This window comes from Clupea harengus, chromosome 4 (genome assembly GCF_900700415.2).
Source record: "Clupea harengus chromosome 4, Ch_v2.0.2, whole genome shotgun sequence".
Classification (NCBI taxonomy): domain Eukaryota; kingdom Metazoa; phylum Chordata; class Actinopteri; order Clupeiformes; family Clupeidae; genus Clupea; species Clupea harengus.
In genome coordinates, this window is record NC_045155.1 from 14,225,257 (window position 1) to 14,245,402 (window position 20,146).

The 20,146-nt window shown below is 41.6% G+C and overlaps 2 protein-coding genes across 3 annotated transcripts; both read left to right on the forward strand.

Moving 5' to 3' along the window:
- The first annotated feature begins 349 nt into the window (after positions 1-349).
- On the forward strand, positions 350-4,282 carry LOC105898957 (succinate dehydrogenase [ubiquinone] iron-sulfur subunit, mitochondrial-like). The gene is made up of 8 exons (XM_012826065.3): positions 350-490; positions 1,311-1,444; positions 1,570-1,655; positions 1,763-1,899; positions 2,033-2,149; positions 2,360-2,461; positions 3,617-3,739; positions 3,952-4,282. The coding sequence occupies exons 1-8, from the start codon at positions 425-427 to the stop codon at positions 4,030-4,032; spliced, it is 846 nt and encodes a 281-aa protein (XP_012681519.1). The 5' UTR covers positions 350-424; the 3' UTR covers positions 4,033-4,282.
- A 2,280-nt stretch (positions 4,283-6,562) lies between these two features.
- Positions 6,563-20,016, forward strand: atp13a2 (ATPase cation transporting 13A2). 2 transcript variants are annotated; one of them, XM_012826146.3, is made up of 29 exons: positions 6,563-6,879; positions 9,491-9,609; positions 9,947-10,114; positions 10,287-10,345; positions 10,464-10,533; positions 10,629-10,708; positions 10,827-10,904; positions 11,262-11,331; positions 11,454-11,588; positions 11,699-11,765; positions 11,876-12,007; positions 12,256-12,417; positions 12,620-12,730; positions 12,913-12,959; positions 13,537-13,725; positions 14,804-15,010; positions 15,540-15,650; positions 16,016-16,172; positions 16,275-16,386; positions 16,526-16,650; positions 17,016-17,206; positions 17,333-17,425; positions 17,708-17,787; positions 17,980-18,132; positions 18,305-18,401; positions 18,515-18,738; positions 18,871-19,022; positions 19,176-19,348; positions 19,589-20,016. In XM_012826146.3, exons 1-29 carry the CDS (start codon positions 6,867-6,869, stop codon positions 19,754-19,756), a joined length of 3,543 nt encoding a protein of 1,180 aa, XP_012681600.1. In that variant the 5' UTR covers positions 6,563-6,866; the 3' UTR covers positions 19,757-20,016. The 2 variants fall into 2 exon arrangements, with proteins under 2 accessions (XP_012681600.1, XP_031422205.1); XM_031566345.1 differs by lacking the exon at positions 6,563-6,879 and adding an exon at positions 6,896-7,660.
- The last annotated feature ends 130 nt before the right edge of the window (positions 20,017-20,146 follow it).

Below are 20,146 nucleotides of genomic sequence, written 5' to 3' on the forward strand. Positions count from 1 at the left end.
CATAGCTACACAGTAGTTAGTCGGGCAAAATGGAAACATGCAGTTGTGTGAGTGTCAGATTGCATGCTGACCTATGCCCTCGACTTCTCTAAAAGTAGAATCACATAGGTTAAATATACACCCACCAGTTGTAGGTTATCGATCAATAGCATCTATATACGGGGACAGTGTCCTAACAGTAAGAAATCCACATCATTCGAGGATGTACTTCACCAAACTGTACATCATTGACGATTGTTAGTTGTGATGCAACCAACTTGTTGGGCAAATTCAGCGATGTTTATTTGCCGGCAGCTGATTGGTGAATGACTGTGCCTGAAGTAGGAGGGCTTCGTGACGTTAAGCTTACATATCCTAACGGGAGTGATATCCTTTGTGGAACTAGCCTGTATCACAGCAGACGTTAGATTGTCACAATTTGAAGATGTCGATCGTATGTACTCACATTGGCCGGAGCGCCTTGGCAATCCGCGGCTGTGGGGCAATGACGGTATGCTATGTTTTCACAAATAAACCAAGCCAGGATACTTGTTCTTCAGAGTCATTGTAGGACCTAGTAGGCTGTGCTGTGTAATCATCAATGTCAAGCTGCTGAATGAAAGTAAAGATACACCTTTGGTAGCCAGAAATAATGTAATTGTTTGTGCTAGATAAGTGTAAAGTGGTCTGTATGAAACACTTTTTAAAAACAAGACGAAGAGGAAGTCTCAGGCTATACTCGAAGTTACTTTCTTCATGCAGATTGAGAAATTATATTTAATTGTTTACCGTCTGATGTAATATGCTTACAAGAATGGACCTATATGTACTGAACAATTGGTGTATTTTACAAGTGGACATAATTTTGTCAGGTTAACACTCAGCATGTGTTGCACAACACGAGCACCGGTCACAGCTTTGAGCTTATTAGTTATCTAAATACAAAGCTACGTCTGAAATAGAAGTTGACAAAGATAATAATTAACAAATATAATAATAATAAAATAAACAAATAACGAATATTTAACGCTGTTATTCGTGTTGTTTACAAAACGAACACTCTCGTAAGGTGAGTTGAGTAACGAAGGGAAAGTGATGTAACTCAGATATATAACCTGTTATGTAGGGTTGGTGCCAGTAGAGGGGGCTCATCACACATAATGTGTCTACTGCCTTCAAGAAGTCAGTGTACGAGTCCCATGCAAACTTCTAACATAGGTGTAAAAAGAAAGCCATAGCCTACTATGTTGTTTATTTTTGTCTCGTGATCTAGGTTAGGGTTGAGCAGTAATTGATGTCTCTTCTATCTTCTCTTCTTTCTTATCTGTCAGATGGTGCGTTATGCACAGACAGCTGCAGCCCCAGCTCCAGCGCCGAGGATAAAGAAGTTCCAAATCTACCGGTGGGACCCTGACACACCAGGGGACAAACCACGGATGCAGACATATGAAATAGACCTTAATACGTAAGTGAGGTTTTCAACCACTTAACATCAATTCCACTGTGCTTAAAATTTTGTTTGCAATAATTTTAGTGGTTGTTTATGCCTCCTGCGGTGTCCAACTTTAATCACTAAAATGTCCTTAACAGATGTGGCCCAATGGTTTTGGATGCTCTTATCAAAATCAAGAATGAAATGGACCCCACACTGACCTTCAGACGCTCTTGCAGAGAAGGTGAGGGCTAGGCCGATGTCACAATAAGACAGTTGGATCTGCAGTTGTAATATGGTAAATTCTGTAATTTAGACGTTAAAGTTTTTCTTGTGTGCATATTTTTACAGGCATCTGTGGTTCTTGTGCGATGAACATCAATGGAGGCAACACATTAGCCTGCCTGAACAAGATTGACACAAACACCAGCAAAGCATCCAAGATTTATCCTCTTCCACATATGTATGTCGTCAAAGACCTTGTACCTGTGAGTACATATACTTGATATACATTTCATTTTTATAAATGTTTTACCGAAAAACTTGTCAATTGGTCATATGTAATTTGTTAGCTCAGGCATTTGCCCAGCATTTGATTTATGGATCTGTATTATTTTTCAGGACATGAGCAACTTCTATGCCCAGTACAAATCCATCGAGCCCTATCTCAAGAAAAAGGATGAAACACAAGAGGGAAAGCAGCAGTACCACCAAACGGTTGAGGACCGGCAGAAATTGGTAAATATGAAATCAGGGTCAACCCAACCACAGTTATGGCTCTTGTACTGTGTCAGGAATGACTCATATGAAACATAGTCTCTTCTTGAACTGACCAATATGCCCCTGTCCTGCTAAGTGTTTATTACATCAGTAAAATTGCACAAGGAAAAAGATGTATGCATATATTGTTCTCTATTTATTGATCACTTCCTGTCTTTCGTCTATCAGGATGGTTTGTATGAGTGCATCCTCTGCGCCTGCTGCAGCACGAGCTGCCCCAGCTACTGGTGGAATGGGGATAAATACCTTGGACCAGCAGTGCTCATGCAGGTAAATGTGCCTAAAGATCTTAAATCTATTACCTTACTATTCATCTCTCAGTAAAAAAAATATACTACCAGGCCCCATCTATTTTTACTCTGGCTGGTGAGATGCTGTTATAATTGCACATGTGTAACTCATCAGTTACTTATGTGTTATTGTTTTTTCTTCAAATTGTTACTACACTGTAAACCTGAACAAGTTCAGAGTATTTAAAACTTTTGATGTAACCGATTACATAATAAAATGTCTTCTTCTACAGGAGGAACATGCGTATAGAAGTCTAACTGATACTATACAATTATATGCTGTCTCCGTCTCTCATCACAAGATCTCTGATTCTGTTCTGAACTAGTCCTGCAACTACGTTGATGACGTCAGACGTCACGTTTGAATGAAACTAAAAAAATATGAGTTATCAGGCAATGTTTACTCAAACAAATACATTCCAATACAATTAAAACGTCTTCACTTGCTCAGAAAACTAATACATTTAAAGTTGGGTCAACTAAATACCAGGTTTTAAGTACTGAATACATAATGTTAATAAGTTAGTAGAACTGTTTGGGTTTACAGTGTAGCTGCTCTTTGCATGCAGGGCAGGGGTGTTGTAAATATCTGCAAATATCCTAATTTCCCACACCCTCCCTAAACAAATACATCAATAATGGACAGAGTATATCTTATTGTATATTTTATGGATTAATGCGAGTCACAATTTCCTACCTAATGCGAGTCAAATTGTTTCCTACTCCCATTAAACAGAGTATGACCACTAGATGACTAGGCAACATATATAGAAAGGAAAAAAGGATATGCAAACAATAGGACATAAAGCAGTAACTATATATATATCCATCTACAACACCATGGGAACCAGACCTCATGCATCAACAATTACAAAAAGCTCTGAAATCAATTTCATGATGTAGTCCTGGGTATACTGGACTATATATAAAACCACTTGAACTTTTCATGCTGGTGATTGCTAAGCAAGCCATTGACCGTTTTGATTGCATGAAATTATAATAATTGTGTTTTGAAGTGCGATCCTGTTGTGAAGTTGCTATTGTAGCCTACACTATGACTAACCCCCCCCCCCCCCCCCCCCCCCCCACCGAAGAGTGAATGTATATTTTAACAGATGCTTTCCTCCCATTTTAGGCTTATCGCTGGATGATTGACTCCCGTGATGACTTCACAGAGGAGCGGCTCTCTAAGCTGCAGGACCCGTTCTCCCTGTACCGCTGCCACACCATTATGAACTGCACAAAGACCTGCCCCAAGGTAACACCACAGACCACCTTCCAGCTGTTCAGTGGGAAAGGAACAGAAGTGTAAAACTCCTCACATTTCTATAGTCTTGCACGGAATATGAAGCCTTTACTTATGTAATACTGTCATTTGACTTCACTTGATACTCTTTAATGAATGTGCATTGATTACTCCGCTCATGTGCTCATCTAGCTTTCTTTTCCTTTTTTTGCCCTGCCTCAAAGGGACTCAACCCAGGGAAGGCTATTGCAGAAATCAAGAAAATGATGGCGACGTACAAGGAGAAAAATATGTCTGTCTCCTAACTTGCTGAATAATATCGTCTCTGGAATTCAATTGTGAATAGTGTTTTAGCGAACACACATTTAACTTATTGTATGTAAATACAAGCAAAATGACAGTGATTATCTGAACTCACAATTTGCACAATATTCTTTTAAGAGTGCCTGCTTATGTCAATTTAGTACTCATTGTGAATGAATAATACCAGGAACAATTCACAAGAAAATGGAAGTTGTATCTGGGTGGGTCAGGAGGTTAAGAACCAAAAGGTGTGTATGTGGCGACAGTGGTACGGGGGTAGAGAAGTCGTTTAGTAATCAGTAATAATCAGTAGTAATCAGAAGGTTGCTAGTTCGATTCCCTGTCGAAGCGTCCTTGAGCAAGACACTGAACCCCTAATTGCTCCTGATGTGCAGTGTGCCATCAGTGTAAATGTAAAATGTGTATACATCCTTGTAAGTCGCTTTGGATAAAAGCGTCTGCTAAATGACTAAATGTAAATGTAAATGTATGTGTGTCATAAACACTGTAGGAGGGTAAGAGGAAAACACCGGATGGAAAAGTCTTGGAAAAGGGACATGAGAGTTTATGCCACAAAGATTTGGAAATATAAACTGTTGTTTTTTTTATGATGAATGCGCTACTCAGTGCATCCATATAATACATATGTGCTTGCTTATCCAGTGGATATACTGTAATATACTTTGTACAGCATGGACTGTCACCGTGGAATTTATTATTTAATATGTATAGGTACCCAATATATAGGATTTTCGGATGTCACAAAGACGTGAAAAGGTTCCTCTGAATGTAAATACTGAGGTGTGTGTATGTTTGTGTGTGTCAGATTGTTAGGCTAACAATATAGGCTGATTTTCAAAACATTCCAAGAAATTACTTTATCATGATCAATAGGACTGAGTGACATACACAACTTGTTGTTGGTTGCAACATCAAACAGAAGTTTGTTGACTTCTTACTTACACTGGGTACCTTTCATTGCCTTTTTGCTTTTCAGTATAGCCTATAGACAAACACAATAAACACATTTGTCTCCTAAATCTCTTATCTGCTTCAGCAGAAAATCATTGGCTGTCAGGTGTTGGCGTAGAAATTAAAGAACAATTGAGTTTGTGCACAACAAGCAAAAAGCTGGTGTTGGTCATTGTTGGCTAACTGACTTTTAATAGCAGTTATTTTATTTTCAGTGAGGATAAGTGAATCGAGGCCGACCTACTGTCAACCTGTTATTGGATAGTGATAAATAACTACAGACCAATATTAAACCTACCATTTATAGGTAAGGTCATTGAGAAGGTTGTCTATCAGCAGCTTAGTAGCTTCCTCAATAGTAATGATCGCTTCAATATCTTTCTATCCGGATTTCGCCCAAACCACAGTACTGATACGGCGCAAATTAAGGTGGTAAATGACATTCACCTGAACTCTGACACTGGTAATATATCAGTTTTGGTTTTATTGGATCTAAGTGCTGCATTTGATACCGTCGACCATTCTATATTATTACATAGACTAGAAAAATGGGTTGGACTATCTGACACGTTGCTTCACTGGTTTAGGTCATACCTGCAAGACAGAGATTATTTTGTTTCCATTGGCAACTTTGTCTCCCAGAAGGTTAACATGATGTGTGGAGTTCCTCAAGGATCAATCCTTGGCCCTCTCTTATTTAATCTTTACATGCTACTTTTGCGAGACAACAATATTGTCTACCATAACTATGCCGACGATACTCAAATTTACATTGCCCTCTCACCCGCTGACTATAGTCCGATTGATTCCCTATATCACTGTATCTCACTGATAAATTACTGGATTTCCACAATTTTCTGCAGCTAAACAAGGACAAAACAGAGGTAGTTGTTTTTGGTCCCAACAAAAACGAGATAATTAAGGTCAGTGCCTATCTGAAATCCCTATCACTACAGACTACAAATCAGGCCAGAAACTTGGGTGTTATATTACATGCTGACTTACACTTTGAAAACCAGATTAATTTACTAACCAAGTCAGCATATTACCAAATATAGCAAGGATTAGAGGCCTTCTATCTAAACCAGACCTGGAAAAGCTTATCCATGCTTTTATCTCTAATAGACTAGATTACTGCAACAGGCTTTATACCGGCCTTCCTAAGAAAACCCTCCAAAAACTACAGCATGTTCAAAATGCAGCTGCAAGGGAACTCACAAAAACCAAAAAATACTGACAAACTCCCAGAAACACTTAGCTGTGCCCCAAATGTTGCTACTTTTAAATCAAGGCTCAAAACGTTCTTGTTTTGTCGGGCTTATGAACACTGATTTGCTTGCTACAGGAGTACCTGTCTAAACTGTGAGTTGTAGCACCTATATTCCATATGATTATGTTCTTCCAGTACACTTACTTTTTAATCTTTTATTTGTATTATCTTCTTTTTACTTGTTTCACTTTACTCTTATTTTTTATCCTTTTATTTAAGTGTATTTATTTTAATTCTTTATTGTCTTTCCTGTTATTGTATATGTAAAGCACATTGAGTTGCACATGTGCCTGAAATGCGCTGTATAAATAAAGTTGCCTTGCCTTGCCTTGCCTAGTGTGACCCCTAAAGTTACACTAGATGGCGATGTTTAGGTTTCTGTCGGTGTGTCCCACAGTCCACCCGAGCAACAGAGGAAGGGTACTATCGTCACACATGAGGAGGAGGAAGAGAGATAACAACAATGATTCTTAGCTTGGCTGTGTCAAACACTACTGAGTGTGACAGGAACACAGTGTTTCTCTCCGGCTAGAGACACTTTGTTACCACGCAATGCAGAGTGGATGCTGTGTAATGTGCTGACTTGTCTAAGAAATGGAGACTTTGGGTAAGTCAATAGGCTATACAAAGGTAGGCTACGGTTCTTTGAGAAAAGAAGACCTGGTATAGGCTGAAATGCACAACTATAGACTCTTGGTCAACCATTCCGTTAAACCTCCTTTAAGGGCTGGCAGGGACAAATGTAAGTGAATGATAACGCTAATGTGCCGGTGTTTAAAGTCTTGGAATGTATGCACAAGATCTATCAGATATATCAGAAAAATATCGCATGAAGCTTATCTCCGCAGCTCAGCATTCAATGCTTGTTTAAAAGATAAAAAGCTTTCGCTGGTCGAAGAACCCTCGACACAATTTGGAAGGCAGATTCATTTTAAATAAAGAAGTATTTTTTCGAATGAATTAAGTCCATCCTGCAATCGGCGCTGGTAGCCAATGTTGCTGGTAGTGATGTGTGTTAAGGGGTCAGTCTAACCCTTGCACTCAAAACATAGCTGATATAACAGTAAACAAGGTTTGCATGATTTCAACTCAATAATTAGGCCTACTAGCTCTTCATAATAAGATTGAATTGTGGCACATTTAGCACATTAAAAGCCTTAAAGTAACTTCCCTTACCTGGATTTTGTATGTGATGGGAAGGTTGTTCTGATTGGGTGGTTGTGGTAAAAAAAGATAGGCGGGACTGTTACAGGTGTGTCTGTTGCTGCGCACCTTGTATCAGTTCAGCTTCAAATTTACCTGAGGAAGAACACCAAACAATCCGGACAGGTGATTTGTGTAATCGGATGGACTGGTGACTTATTTTTCAACATTTTGTCTGCTGCAGGGTAGGAATGGCAGATTATGAAACCTTTTGAAAGGACTGTGGGTTATTGGCTTGGTGTTGGGCGCATATACGTGGTTGTCCGAAGAGAAGCATATTTGAGAATTCATTGTTTATTGAACCGTGGTGATACAGAGACATAGAGAATGTAACTATATGCTACTGTGTTCATGGCTAAGTAATTGTTAATTATGTAGGCATGGACATAACGGACTATTTTCAAAAACCAACAGTCAGCATGAAAGACTCCTTATCCCCAAAACACATGTCAGCGGTTGTCAATGTGAGTGGTTAGTCACCCGGAATTTCGCTTCCTTGTTGTCACGACATTTAAGACCGGCTGCATGGCCTTGGTGCAGCCACAACTTGTAACACTAGTAACACAATTTTTCCAAAAATGTGTAGCCTATTTGTTGGTATTATGTACTGACTGATATGTAACAACCCAAATGCGAAGTAGCTATGTAATGTATGCTTGCCTTATCTTTTTAAATTACATGTTCACGTTAGTTAGGTCCAGGGACACACCATGGAATATGTAGTTACTTAAGAAGGCATGCCAGGCCTCTAATGTGTATGTGTGTATTTACAACAACTATTTTCTTGGTGTAGGCTGTGGTACTTTTTTTTGGACACTGCTGAATGAGCTCGTGACTGGAAAAACGACAGCACAAACTCTCTCAGCTGATCTGTTTCATTTCCCCTCTCTTGTTTTTGTGTTGGCCTAGGGGGGAAGTGACGACCATAACCGACAGCTAGCCTAAATGTTTTTTTTTTCACATGATTTGTTTCATAAACTGCACTGGTTACCGCAATACGCACTGATTACTGTAACTCAATGGCTAAATAAGAATTGGCTAACCACATTTAATCTACAGTGGTGGGAAATGACTGATGAAAAGTACTGATTTGGATTAGTATCATTACAACTAAGTAACAATAATTGGAATAGGATACATTTGAAAATACACATAATCAGATTACAGATTCAACAGATTAAAGGCTTAAACCACATTTTTGTCAAGGTATGTCAAAGTATTAATTTACTACACAGGTGTAAGGATCTAATTCATCTGTGAACCATGGGAGCAGTATTCAGACCACAAAAAAAACACAGTTTAGTTTTTGAGCCTGTGCTCCTTATGATGTGAAAGAAGATTGCATACCTTGGATTCTTCTTCACATTTAAAGTGTGTTAGTATGCAGTAAGAGGTTGCGGTACCAGCACATTCCATCCAAACTTATTGTAGTGGTGGTCACTGTTTTCCTTGAATGGAAAGGAATGGAAAGAAATGTAGTTTTCATGATCCTAAGCAGGCTATATGAGTATTTGAACCTAATGCTCTAAATATAAATCATTATACATTCTTATACTTTCATTAGTGCATGTAGTACAGAAGCAATTTTGTTAGCCTCATTTTAAATGACTTTGTAGAGAGTATGTATGTCCTTTCCATTTTCTTTTGTTTTCATCAGCACCTCACACAAATTGGTTTAATGTGAAGTAACCTATATTAAACTACATGAACCTGAGATACACAATGGCAGCAGTCCAAATGTAATCCAAACAAAGCCTAATTACTGTAGATGTTATAGAAGTCTAAAAGATGACCTGTGTATTACATATGTAGTTATATAATGCATCTCGGGGTACAGGACTGCATTTTCTGAACGTTCAGCCCAACATTGTCAACAAATAGCTGTGCGTTACTTCCTCATCGTTAAGATAATTGCACTCCCTGTTGTTTACATTAGGGGTGTGTGCACTTTAAGTCTTATAACTGAAGCTTGCTTATGCAAATGGTTTAGAGCAACCATGATTTTCTCTGCACAGAGGGCTGCAAGCAGGAGGGGCGTGGGCTCACCCTGCCCGGCCCTGGGCTTCGTTCTCCTGAGCCGGACCTCACATCACCCTGTTTTGCACTTCCATGTCAAACGGCTATCTCACATATGGTATGCTTAAATGCATTTTTCTTCACTCATCTAGTGTGTATATCTAGTACATTTATGGTATTTTTTAATGTATAAACAGTGTTTTGTAAATTTCACTTTGTACTCCTGTCTGTAGTTATAGGTGTTGAATGCATGCACAAGATCTATCAGATATATCGGAAACAATCTTGTGTGATGCTTATCTCTGCATTCCATGCTCCTTTAATAGATAAAAAGCTTTTGCTGGTGTAAATTTCACTTTGTACTCCTGTCTGTAGTTATAGGTGTTGAAGTAATTAAAGAAAATTCGAAATTGTGCAATGGTTTACCCCGTCCTCATGTTCAATCCTCCTGGCAGAATGTCCAGGGTTACAAACGGGTCCGCTGGCGCGTGTGGCTGTGCTATGTTGGAGCAGTCCTCTCCCTGGGTCTGCTGCTGCTGCTGTTCAAGTGGCGTCCGCGATGGGGGGTTCTGGCCCGCTGCCGAACATGCCCGCTGCCCATGGCGGACACCATACTCTTAAGGGTACGACAGCGCCCAGGCTTTATGACTGCATCTGTCACGGCTAGATGTTGTGCATATAAGAATGTCCTGGTATCGTGTCTTGAATGTAATACTTGTATAATTTGTACCAGTTTAGCTGACGCTATTGACTCAAGCAATTTGCTATGAAGTTAAAGCACGTTATGACTTTCAGGATGACTTTGGTGAGCAGTGTGTCCTCGAGGTGCTCACTGAGGAGATTGATGAAGAAGGGTAAGAAGCTCCGTTTGTATTTTCTTTCCCATTCCCTTCCCTGCCACATTTATATTTAATGTGCTGTCTCAGTGCCAGTGTTAAATGAGAATGGCGGGATGTTTCTAACCTCCTGCAGTCTGGGCCCGGCGGCTGGTGAGGGAAATGAATATGAGTGGAGAGACACAGTGCAGCTACACAAGGAGGAGGTAAGGACTTGGGGCAATATCCTATTTCCTTTATTTCCCCAAGACCTTTGTCCTACCCAGCACTCTCTAAATGTGTCTAATATTTAATCTTCCAGAAATTGCTGCTGCGGTACTATGTGTTTAAAGGTATCCGGTATGTGTGGATGGCCAGGAAAGGAGCTTTCTGCAAAGTCAGGTAAAAAAAATGAGGACAATTGAAACTTGCAGGATTGTGAGCTATCTATTCATTTTCCTACTACACATAGAGGACATTTTTTTTTATGTGCCTTTAAAAAAATGTCCTGTTCCTGTAGTATCCTGAATGATGACTGGTCTTGTGCAGAACTGCACCGAATGCAGCAGGGACTAAGTTGCCAAGAGCAGAGCAGCAGGTCAGTACCTCACTCTAACGTTTGAAATCACCTCAATCACCTCCTATTGGCTGGTTAGACTGGTGGTTTGAATACTGGGACTAAAGCCTGAGGGCTACAGGGTTGAGTCCCATGGAGGCATGCAGGGGCAAAAGACACAAGTCTAGTGCCCTACACACAACTGCTGCCACTTGATCCTTATATAATGCTCTCAACCACAAGAACTCACTCTGTGAAGTTTTTTCCTTGTCTTACCGTTAGTTTGATTCCCTGTCTCTTCTCCTACTGTGCCAAGTATCATGTGGTTCGCAGTTAAATAAAAAAAATCTAAATCGATCACTCTGTTCATCTCTCTCTCTCATTCTCGGTTGGTTGCAGGAGGAAGGTATACGGCCAGAACCTTATTGATGTCCCTGTGAAATCCTATATGCAGCTGCTCTTTGAGGAGGTGAAGGGCTTGGTGCTTCTTCTCTGTGATGTGATGCTGGAACTTTGTGAGTGCTCTGTGGAAAAACCCATTTGTCCCTCTGGTCCCACCTAACCTTCTCCTGGTCTCCTATGTCCCTACAGGTGCTCAACCCATTCTACATGTTCCAGGTCTGCAGTATCATCCTGTGGATGTTAGACAACTACTTTTACTATGCAGCCTGTATTTTCATCATTTCTCTCTTTTCCATTGCTCTCTCTCTGTATGAGATACGCAAGGTGAGTTGAGCAGTTGTAAGTAGATGATATCCACAAATATTTGATGAAAGTCAACATACGTAAATTTGACTCTCACTGTGCTCTCTCGTCTGTTCTGTACATTTCTGCAGCAAAGCACTACACTGCGCAAAATGGCCCAGCTAATTGTACCTGTGACTGTGCGCAGGAACACAGGAGGTGAGTTTTTGCTGTGTCATGCTTCTCTATAAAATTCGCTTCCTGCTATGAGATATAATCCTGACTCTGTGTTCCCTCTCGTGGGTGCCCCCTATCTGTCTGTGTTTTAGAGGAGGAGAGTATGAGCTCTCTGGACCTGGTGCCAGGGGACTGCATTTTGGTCCCGCCGGAAGGGCTAATCCTGCCCTGTGACGCTGCCCTGCTGGCCGGGGAGTGCATGGTTAATGAGAGTATGCTGACTGGTAAGTCTGTGCTAACTGCTGACTTTATAGTCCTCCTTAATGACCCTGACAATGTTGGAATAATGTACTACAAACAAGTGTGTGTGCATAATCAGTCTGCTGTCTGCTGTATGCAAACGCAGTGTCTTACTATATTAAGCCTGTGTTCCACTTTGAAGATTGCAGAGGATGTTAGTGGACTACTGTAACGCAACACCTTTTCGACTGTGTTTTTGCTTGTGTTTTTCCCCTCTCCTCCCCATTGTTAGGCGAGAGCATTCCTGTGATGAAGACTCCACTGCCAGCGGCTGCGGAGAGGTACAGCGCTGACGCCCAGCGGAGACACACTCTGTTCTGTGGCACACAGGCCATCCAGGCCAAAGGGGGCTGCCCTGGAGGAAGAGGGGCTCTCGCCGTAGTCGTTCACACAGGTGCTCTGCCCTGAAAAGTGGTGTTAAAATGAAATGTGAAATGAATTGCCCAGCTTCCTGCGTAGTGTAATGTAATGTCGACAACACCAGACTTTCTACCGACTGTGTTATTGCATTGCCTTGTAGTGTTAAATCACTGAATCTTTTTTCTGAAGTTTTTAAGGCGGCAGTATTTTGAGCTGGTTTCTCTTCCTTACCTCAGGATTTTTCACAGCCAAAGGAGATCTGGTCAGTTCCATTCTCTACCCACAGCCAATTAACTTCCGCTTCTACAAGGATGCCGTTAAGTTCCTGCTATTTCTGGGAGTGCTAGGTAAACATGGCCCTCTCACCCTACTGTTTGCTTCTGGCTTTCTAGACTATGATTTAGCAAAGTGCAGGTTTTCTGTGGAAAATCTCCTTTACATGCCTAGTTTAATGTTTAGCTAGACTTCAAGGATACTTGTCCTCTCTATGTGTATTTTCAACTCCATGTATTGATTTATTTTGTTTCAGCTTTGATGGGCACAATTTATAGCTTAGTGATGCTGAGCTTGAGCAATGTGAGTACCTCAATTACAAAATGATAATGATTATGTTTTAGCCTATACATTGTTACTTAAAGTCTAAGTGCAGTTTAAGTGCAACTAAATGATGTGACTGAACTGTGATGAAGGATATCAGTGCTGGTGTTTTAATATTGATAAAATTCAAATTTGTATAAAAATCAGCATTTTATGGGATGAAAATGGGTCAACACGCAATCATCCTGATCCTTGCAAGGCCAATGCTGACGTAGAGTGAACAGTTTGGTATAATCTCTACGTCATGATGTTCATAGACTGTCAGTGTACTGAAGTCTCAGGCCTTGCACTTCCATATAATCACTGTTTCTGTTGTGGAACAGCCATTTCGCAGGCATGTAATGTTCTGATATGGATGCTAAATTGGTTGCACTTATTCTGTCTGCTGTAATATTTGCCACTCCAGTTGATTTACGCAAGCTGTGTGGCTTTCCTTCAACTTTACCGGGTTTGCAGATAAGGCTCAATCAATTACGACACCATGTCGTAACACTTCCTGTCTCGCAGTGTGGTTCCAGTTTTTGCAGTAATCCTGTGGTTTGTGCTTCATTTCCAGACGACTGTGCTTGAGCGTGTGATTCGCATGCTGGACATTGTGACCATCATAGTGCCACCAGCGCTGCCTGCAGCCATCACCACTGGCACCATCTATTCCCAGCGACGGCTTAAAAAGAAGGGCATCTTCTGCATCAGCCCGCCCCGCATTAATGTTTGTGGGAAAGTCTCCATCTTCTGCTTTGACAAGGTGAATCAATGAAGCTAGAGGTGTCCTTTTTATTTGTTCTGTTGTTATTGCTGTTCATGTTGTTCTGATTTAAAGAGTTAGGATGTACTGGTCGATGATTAAATTCAGATTAAGTTAAAGCAACACTATGCAATGATTTGCCACTTTTTGAGTTATGTTTTTTTACGAGCAAATACTTTTGATATCATCTTCAAATTCATTTTAATGAAATATGGTCATGTGTAGGATTGATAAACACAGCTGTTGTTCCCACTAGCCGTCCAGGCTATGCATTATTTAGTTCTGTGATCCGGGTCGGAACAGCACAACCTCGCCAAAAGACGGCAGTTAGCATGTTAGTAATCTTTATCAGTTCCAACGGAGCTGTTGGTAGTACAAATGTGTATAAATATGTGAGTATAAATATATAAACATTAAAATAAGTAGGCTGTTTAAGCAGAACAGGTTGCAGGTCTCAGAGACACTGAGGTTTTGGGGTCAAAATGAGAGGACCAACAAAGGGGACGTGTCCCTAGAAAGAAAAAATCTTGTTGATCCTGTTTTGCGAAACTCTGTAATTTGTATCTGGGTTTCGTCTGTGAACATTCACGCCCTCAATGAAACCCAACCAAGATGAAGTCCTATAACTGTACAGTAGTACAGTCATGAATGAGCTTGTTATTATAAACTGTAAATCCCCTTAAGCATGCCTTTCTTCTGGTGTTCACAGTTCAATAGAAATCAGTGGGAGAACCGTTATATAAGATGACAACATGAATGCATATGTTTCACACTAGTAGGATACAACTCATCCTTGGGCCTTGTGACATAATTTGGAGTCTCTTTTAAAAACAAAAAACTGTAAGATCGCTGGACATTTGATCCAGTATTTTCATGTATTCTCCCAAAAGTAGTGCAGGGTGCTGTGACGGCTGAATTGACTGTTTTAATGTACCCTCTGTAAAGTATCCACATAGAGGGCCCTATTCAGTTCTGAACTCCATTCTTGATTGAGACATGGGTGTATTCCATGTAACAAGTCCATTTGAAATCTTGTCATGGTTGGTTAAGGGTGTTGTCCATATTCTCTGTCCTCTAGACAGGCACCTTGACAGAGGAAGGTCTGGATGTGTGGGGGGTAATGGAGGCCACTGGTAACACTTTCTCAGAGCTGGTTCCAGATCCACGCCTCCTGCCTCCTGGGCACATGCTCTCTGGCCTGGCCTGCTGTCACACCGTGGCCCTGCTGGGAGGCCAGCCGCTGGGAGACCCTCTGGAGCTTAAAATGATTGAGTCCACTGGTTGGGTGAGGGTGTTGTCTGCTCTGCTGTTCAGAATCACTTTCAAAATGTTAAGCTTTCGCAACGTATTGCGCTCTATTCAGACCTATATTACTACTGCTTACTACTAAGGTTCTGTGTGTCTTTTCTGATGAAATGGATTAATGTTGTTGTTGATGTTGATAAATGTGTTACTAAGATGCTGCTGAATGTATGTGATACAGTCATGCAAGACAATATTGATTAAATAGCTAATCATTTAGGGTCAAAGGAAACCCAAGAGATTAAATATACTGTAATCAAACAAACAAAAAGGTAGACCCTGGTAACTCTCAATTCCAAAATATGTATTCAACATTTCTAACTATTTGAAAGTGTCTTGCACAACACTTTTGCAGCAGTGTGAATCAGCATGAAGAAAAGACATTTGTAAATTTGAAATGACTCACTGACATGCCATAGATAACCAACCTTTCCAGCCTCGTTCAGTAGGAAGAGCATTTTGGGCTATTATTCTGTAATAGGTTGAAACTGTACCTTTTTTTTCACATGCAGGAGCTGGAAGAGCCAATGGGGGAGGATGAAAGAGCGCACACAGAGTTTGGGGGGCGGAGAGTGCTGGCTGTGATGAGGCCACCTCCTCAGGAGCTGCTCCCCCAAGACGTTGTGAGTGCAGGACTCTGAGGAGGGTGGGGGTGGGGCTTAGGGAGACACCTGAGCACAGGTGTGGGCAAACAGCCTGGGGGAAAGTTTCAGGAAAACCAGTCTCTCGGCTGTCAGTTTGTTCTATTGTGTCCCATATTACAGCCACAAGGCAAGTTCATTTATGCAAATGAAATTAGACCGGTTATTGGGTAAATTTGAAAATGAATGAATGGCAGTATACCAGCCTGCTACTTAAGCGGTGTGTAATTTCTGTTTATTTCTCACGTTGCCCAGTGATGTCTTGCCATGTGGTCTGATTCACCGTGATTCATGATAACGTGGTTCTGTATATGTGTTTGTGTGTTTTTTTTTTTTTTTTTTTACAGTCTATGAGTCAGTCAGTGGCCATTATCCAGCGCTTCCCCTTCTCCTCAGCTCTGCAGCGGATGAGTGTGACCACGGTGGCCCCTGGTGGGCAAGGGGCCGCTACCTTTCTCAAAGGGGCTCCTGAAATGGTAGCCAGCCGCTGCCTCAAGGAAAGTGGTAAGGGAAATAATAAGTGCTTATTTCAGAGGTTAACCGATGCCAGCTAATTGTCCAGTGCCTCCAAGGATTTGCTTCACCATGTCTCATTTTGACCCACAGTACCTGCTGAGTTCACCAGCACCCTGCGTAGTTTTGCCAGTGAGGGTTTCAGGGTACTTGCACTTGCCTACAAGCCACTTGATGAAAAGACAGACCTAAACTCTATTTCACGGTAAGGATGTTTCTGGGAACTCCTGTCATTTTAAAGTACACTGAAGAAGCTTATTAAGCTCTTGAATTTGAATTTGAAGTATAGTGGAACAAGGATTTTCCCCCCTGATGATCCATTATCTTCTTACTGTTCTTACTAGGGATGAGGTGGAGAGCGAGATGCGGTTCCTAGGTCTGCTGGTGATGAAGAACCTGGTGAAGCCTGAGAGCCCAGAAGTCATCAGCACTCTTCGTCAGGCCAGGCTGCGGACCGTCATGATAACAGGTATGAGCAAGCAGCGTTTTTATCTGCAGAATACTGATACAACCCCACAGCCTGGGAGCATAGCTGCTCCTCAGTCACTGAATAGTCTATGCAACACTCACAGTAAACACTGTTGCATGTCCATGTATTCTGTCATCATTAATGATTTTGCCTATCTCCAATGTGGTTAATGGTACAGTATAATATGACATTTTATCATTGCCGGAGCAACTTACAAATTCCACCTATAATAATTACAATGCTTATGATCTTGTATTAAGCTGTAAAAACAATTTGTTGCACCTTCTCCATATTGGCACTCTTACCATCTGAGTCATACTGTCGTAAGGTCATACTGTTTCTCCTGGCCTTTTCTCATGTGTCAGGTGACAACATTCTTACTGCGGTGAACGTGGCTCGAGGGTGTGGGATGGTGGCCTCCGACGAGAAGGTGATCTTTGTCCACACGTCGCCCCCCACTGCCCACTCGCCAGCAGTGCTGAAGTTTCATCTGGGAGAGGGAGGCGGGGAGGAGGAGGTGGCAGCGTCGCAAGGAGCAATGGATGTTCTCTCCCAGGTCTGTAAACAACACTGACCCAACACTGACCCCCTCATGGCTTTGCTTCTGACACTGCAGTGAGGCCTGAGGAGAATTTGGCTCATGTAGACTATTTATGAAGGCTCTGCTCCTCTCTGTTCTCAGGGGCTCTACCAGAGCGGTGTAAGCTATCACCTTGCTGTCAATGGGAAGTCCTTCTCCGCCTTGTGCGACTACTTTCCAGAGTATTTGCCCAAGGTAATAACCCTAGAAATCTGCTGAACCATCATTTTAAAGTTCCATGTATGCTTTCACTCATGAAGCTGTGGTGGGTCTTCCTTATCGTGTTCACTTTGAAGAAGGTTTTAGGTTGAGAAATACATACCAGAATGACTGTGTGATCAAAGGAATCTTGACTGAATTTAACTCCGAAAAGCTCTGACACTGAGCATCAGAGTGAAATTGTCCTAAGGATATGACGGCATGAAAGAGTAGGCTGGCTGTTTAGTTATAACATTTTTCCCCCTCATTGAACTGTAGGTTTTGATGAGAGCCACTATTTATGCACGCATGGCCCCTGACCAGAAGACACAGCTGGTTACTGCACTTCAGAACCTCAAGTAAGAACACAGTCAATTGTGGAAAGGGTTACGAGAGAGAATGGTTACGTCAATACCGTTTCCAGATCAAAAGACTATCCGAAGATATCTAGCATCAACAAAAATGTTGCATTATACATTATTCATATATATTTATTATATTTTTGGTCTTTACTACCATCATAACAACATTTTTCTTCTCTCTCCAAACAGCTACAGGGTGGGGATGTGTGGGGATGGAGCCAATGACTGTGGAGCTCTGAGGGCAGCTGACGTAGGTGTGTCCCTCTCGGAGGCCGAGGCGTCTGTGGCCTCTCCCTTCACTTCAAACACTGACAACATAAGCTGTGTGCCTTTGCTAATCCGGTGAGACATGGTTATTTTACTGCTGTTCCTTGCACTCATTTTACCTCATTGATGAAAGGCAATTCTGGAATGATTGGAAGGCACAAGTGGCAGTGCTGTACAAAACTATTCTAATACAACCTGCTATGCAGACAAATAAGAGTACACCTAATCCTGTCTCTTGCCCTGTCAGAGAAGGGAGGTGTGCTCTTGTGACGTCCTTCGCTCTCTTCAAGTACATGGCCTTGTACAGTCTGATCCAGTTCGCCTCTGTCCTTATTCTTTATACAGTGAGTATCATTGTCTTTGCACAGCGCAATGTTGTACAGTCTGAAGGTTGTTGCCCAAATGCTAACACTCCTATCTATTTTTCTTATACATCTCCCTCCATTTTTGGCCCAAGATAAAAACAAACCTGGGCGACTTGCAGTTCCTTTTCTTTGACCTGCCTCTGGTGACGGTCCTGGCCATTGTGATGGGGAAAGGAGGCCCTAGCAATGAGCTCCACCCTCAGCGGCCTCCTGCCAGCCTGTTGGCTCTGCCGGTCATGTTGAGTCTCCTGCTGCACACCTTATTTCTGATTCTGAGTCAGGTGGGAGCCCTGCTCATCACCTACTCTCAGGACTGGTAAGGGAGATGTCTATGTTATTTAATGTGAAAGACAAATGATGTGTGTCTCTGTTATTTCAGGGTAAAGTTAAATTGGGAGATTTCCAATGAACAAGGTTTTAACTGTACCTTTTGGGCCTCGCCCTGCAGGTTTGTTCCACTCAACTCCACTCTGGCAGGAGCAGCAAACTTGCCAAACATGGAAAACACAAGCGTCTTTCTGGTGTCAGGGTTTCAGTACATCTTTATGGCCATCATCGTGACCAAGGGATATCCCTACAAAAAGCCACTATACACCAATGGTAAGAAAGGGCAGACGGTGGTCAAATATATCAAATTCTACACCGGTATGACCCGTCAATCCCTCAGCTGCGTTTTGAGTTCCAAAGTCATTCTGTACTGTAGGGATCTCAATACAGCACTATAATACTCCCTACTCCTCTCTGTCCTCTCAGTGTTGTTTGTGTTTATACTGCTGGTCCTGTTCACTGCAATGTTCTGGTTGGTGCTGTACCCACTGAGCATCGCTCACCGGATACTGCAGCTGTATGAAACCACTGACATGAACTACAAGCTGCTGCTGGTGGCTTTGGCTGCTCTTAACTTCTTCACCTGCTACCTGCTAGAGGTAAGAAGGCCAATTATAAAAACAAACTGGATCATCAATGAAAAATTTCGACAGTATTTATAATAAACTCAGATAACTAGTTTCTTTTATAAAATTATTTTATAACCATTATACATTATCAGGCAAGGGTTAAATGACACATAATTGTGAGCTGAACTTTTCAGTTGACCATGATCTGCAGGGCAAGTGGTTTGTGGGACCACCCTCAATTCACAACTAGTTCTTTTTTTGTTCTGACAGGTTTTGATTGACAATGGTGTCCTGAACTGCTTCCGTTCCCTACGAGGAAGGCGCAAATCCAAAAAGCATTACAAACGTCTCGATACCCTCCTAGCTGAGAATTTCTCTTGGCCTCCCCTGGACCAACCACTGTCTTCACCACAGTGCACAGTCATTGGGCTTAGCTAGCATTAACTTTAAGACTGTTCCTTTGTGTTGATTACCTTGAGCCAAAATTGGATCTGTCATCATGGAAAACATGACCAGAGAACCAGGTCCCATAAAGACGCCTATTATATAAGGCACAGTGGAATAATAAAACACACAGATGCATGTATAACCCATGAGCTGTTGTTGTTGTTGTGATGCTGCTGAGGTGTCAGCGCTATTTTGTTAAAAGGTCAGAGATGTATTCAGCAATGTGCAATAAAGGCTGTTTTTTTAAGGTATTCATCAGTATGTGTGTTTGGACAGGTGTAAGAGTGTGATTTGCCAATGAATGGAGGAAAAGAAGCTTATGAGAAGCGGATAAGGTTTATCAGTATAACCCAACAAATGATTGATTTTAAATTCTATTTT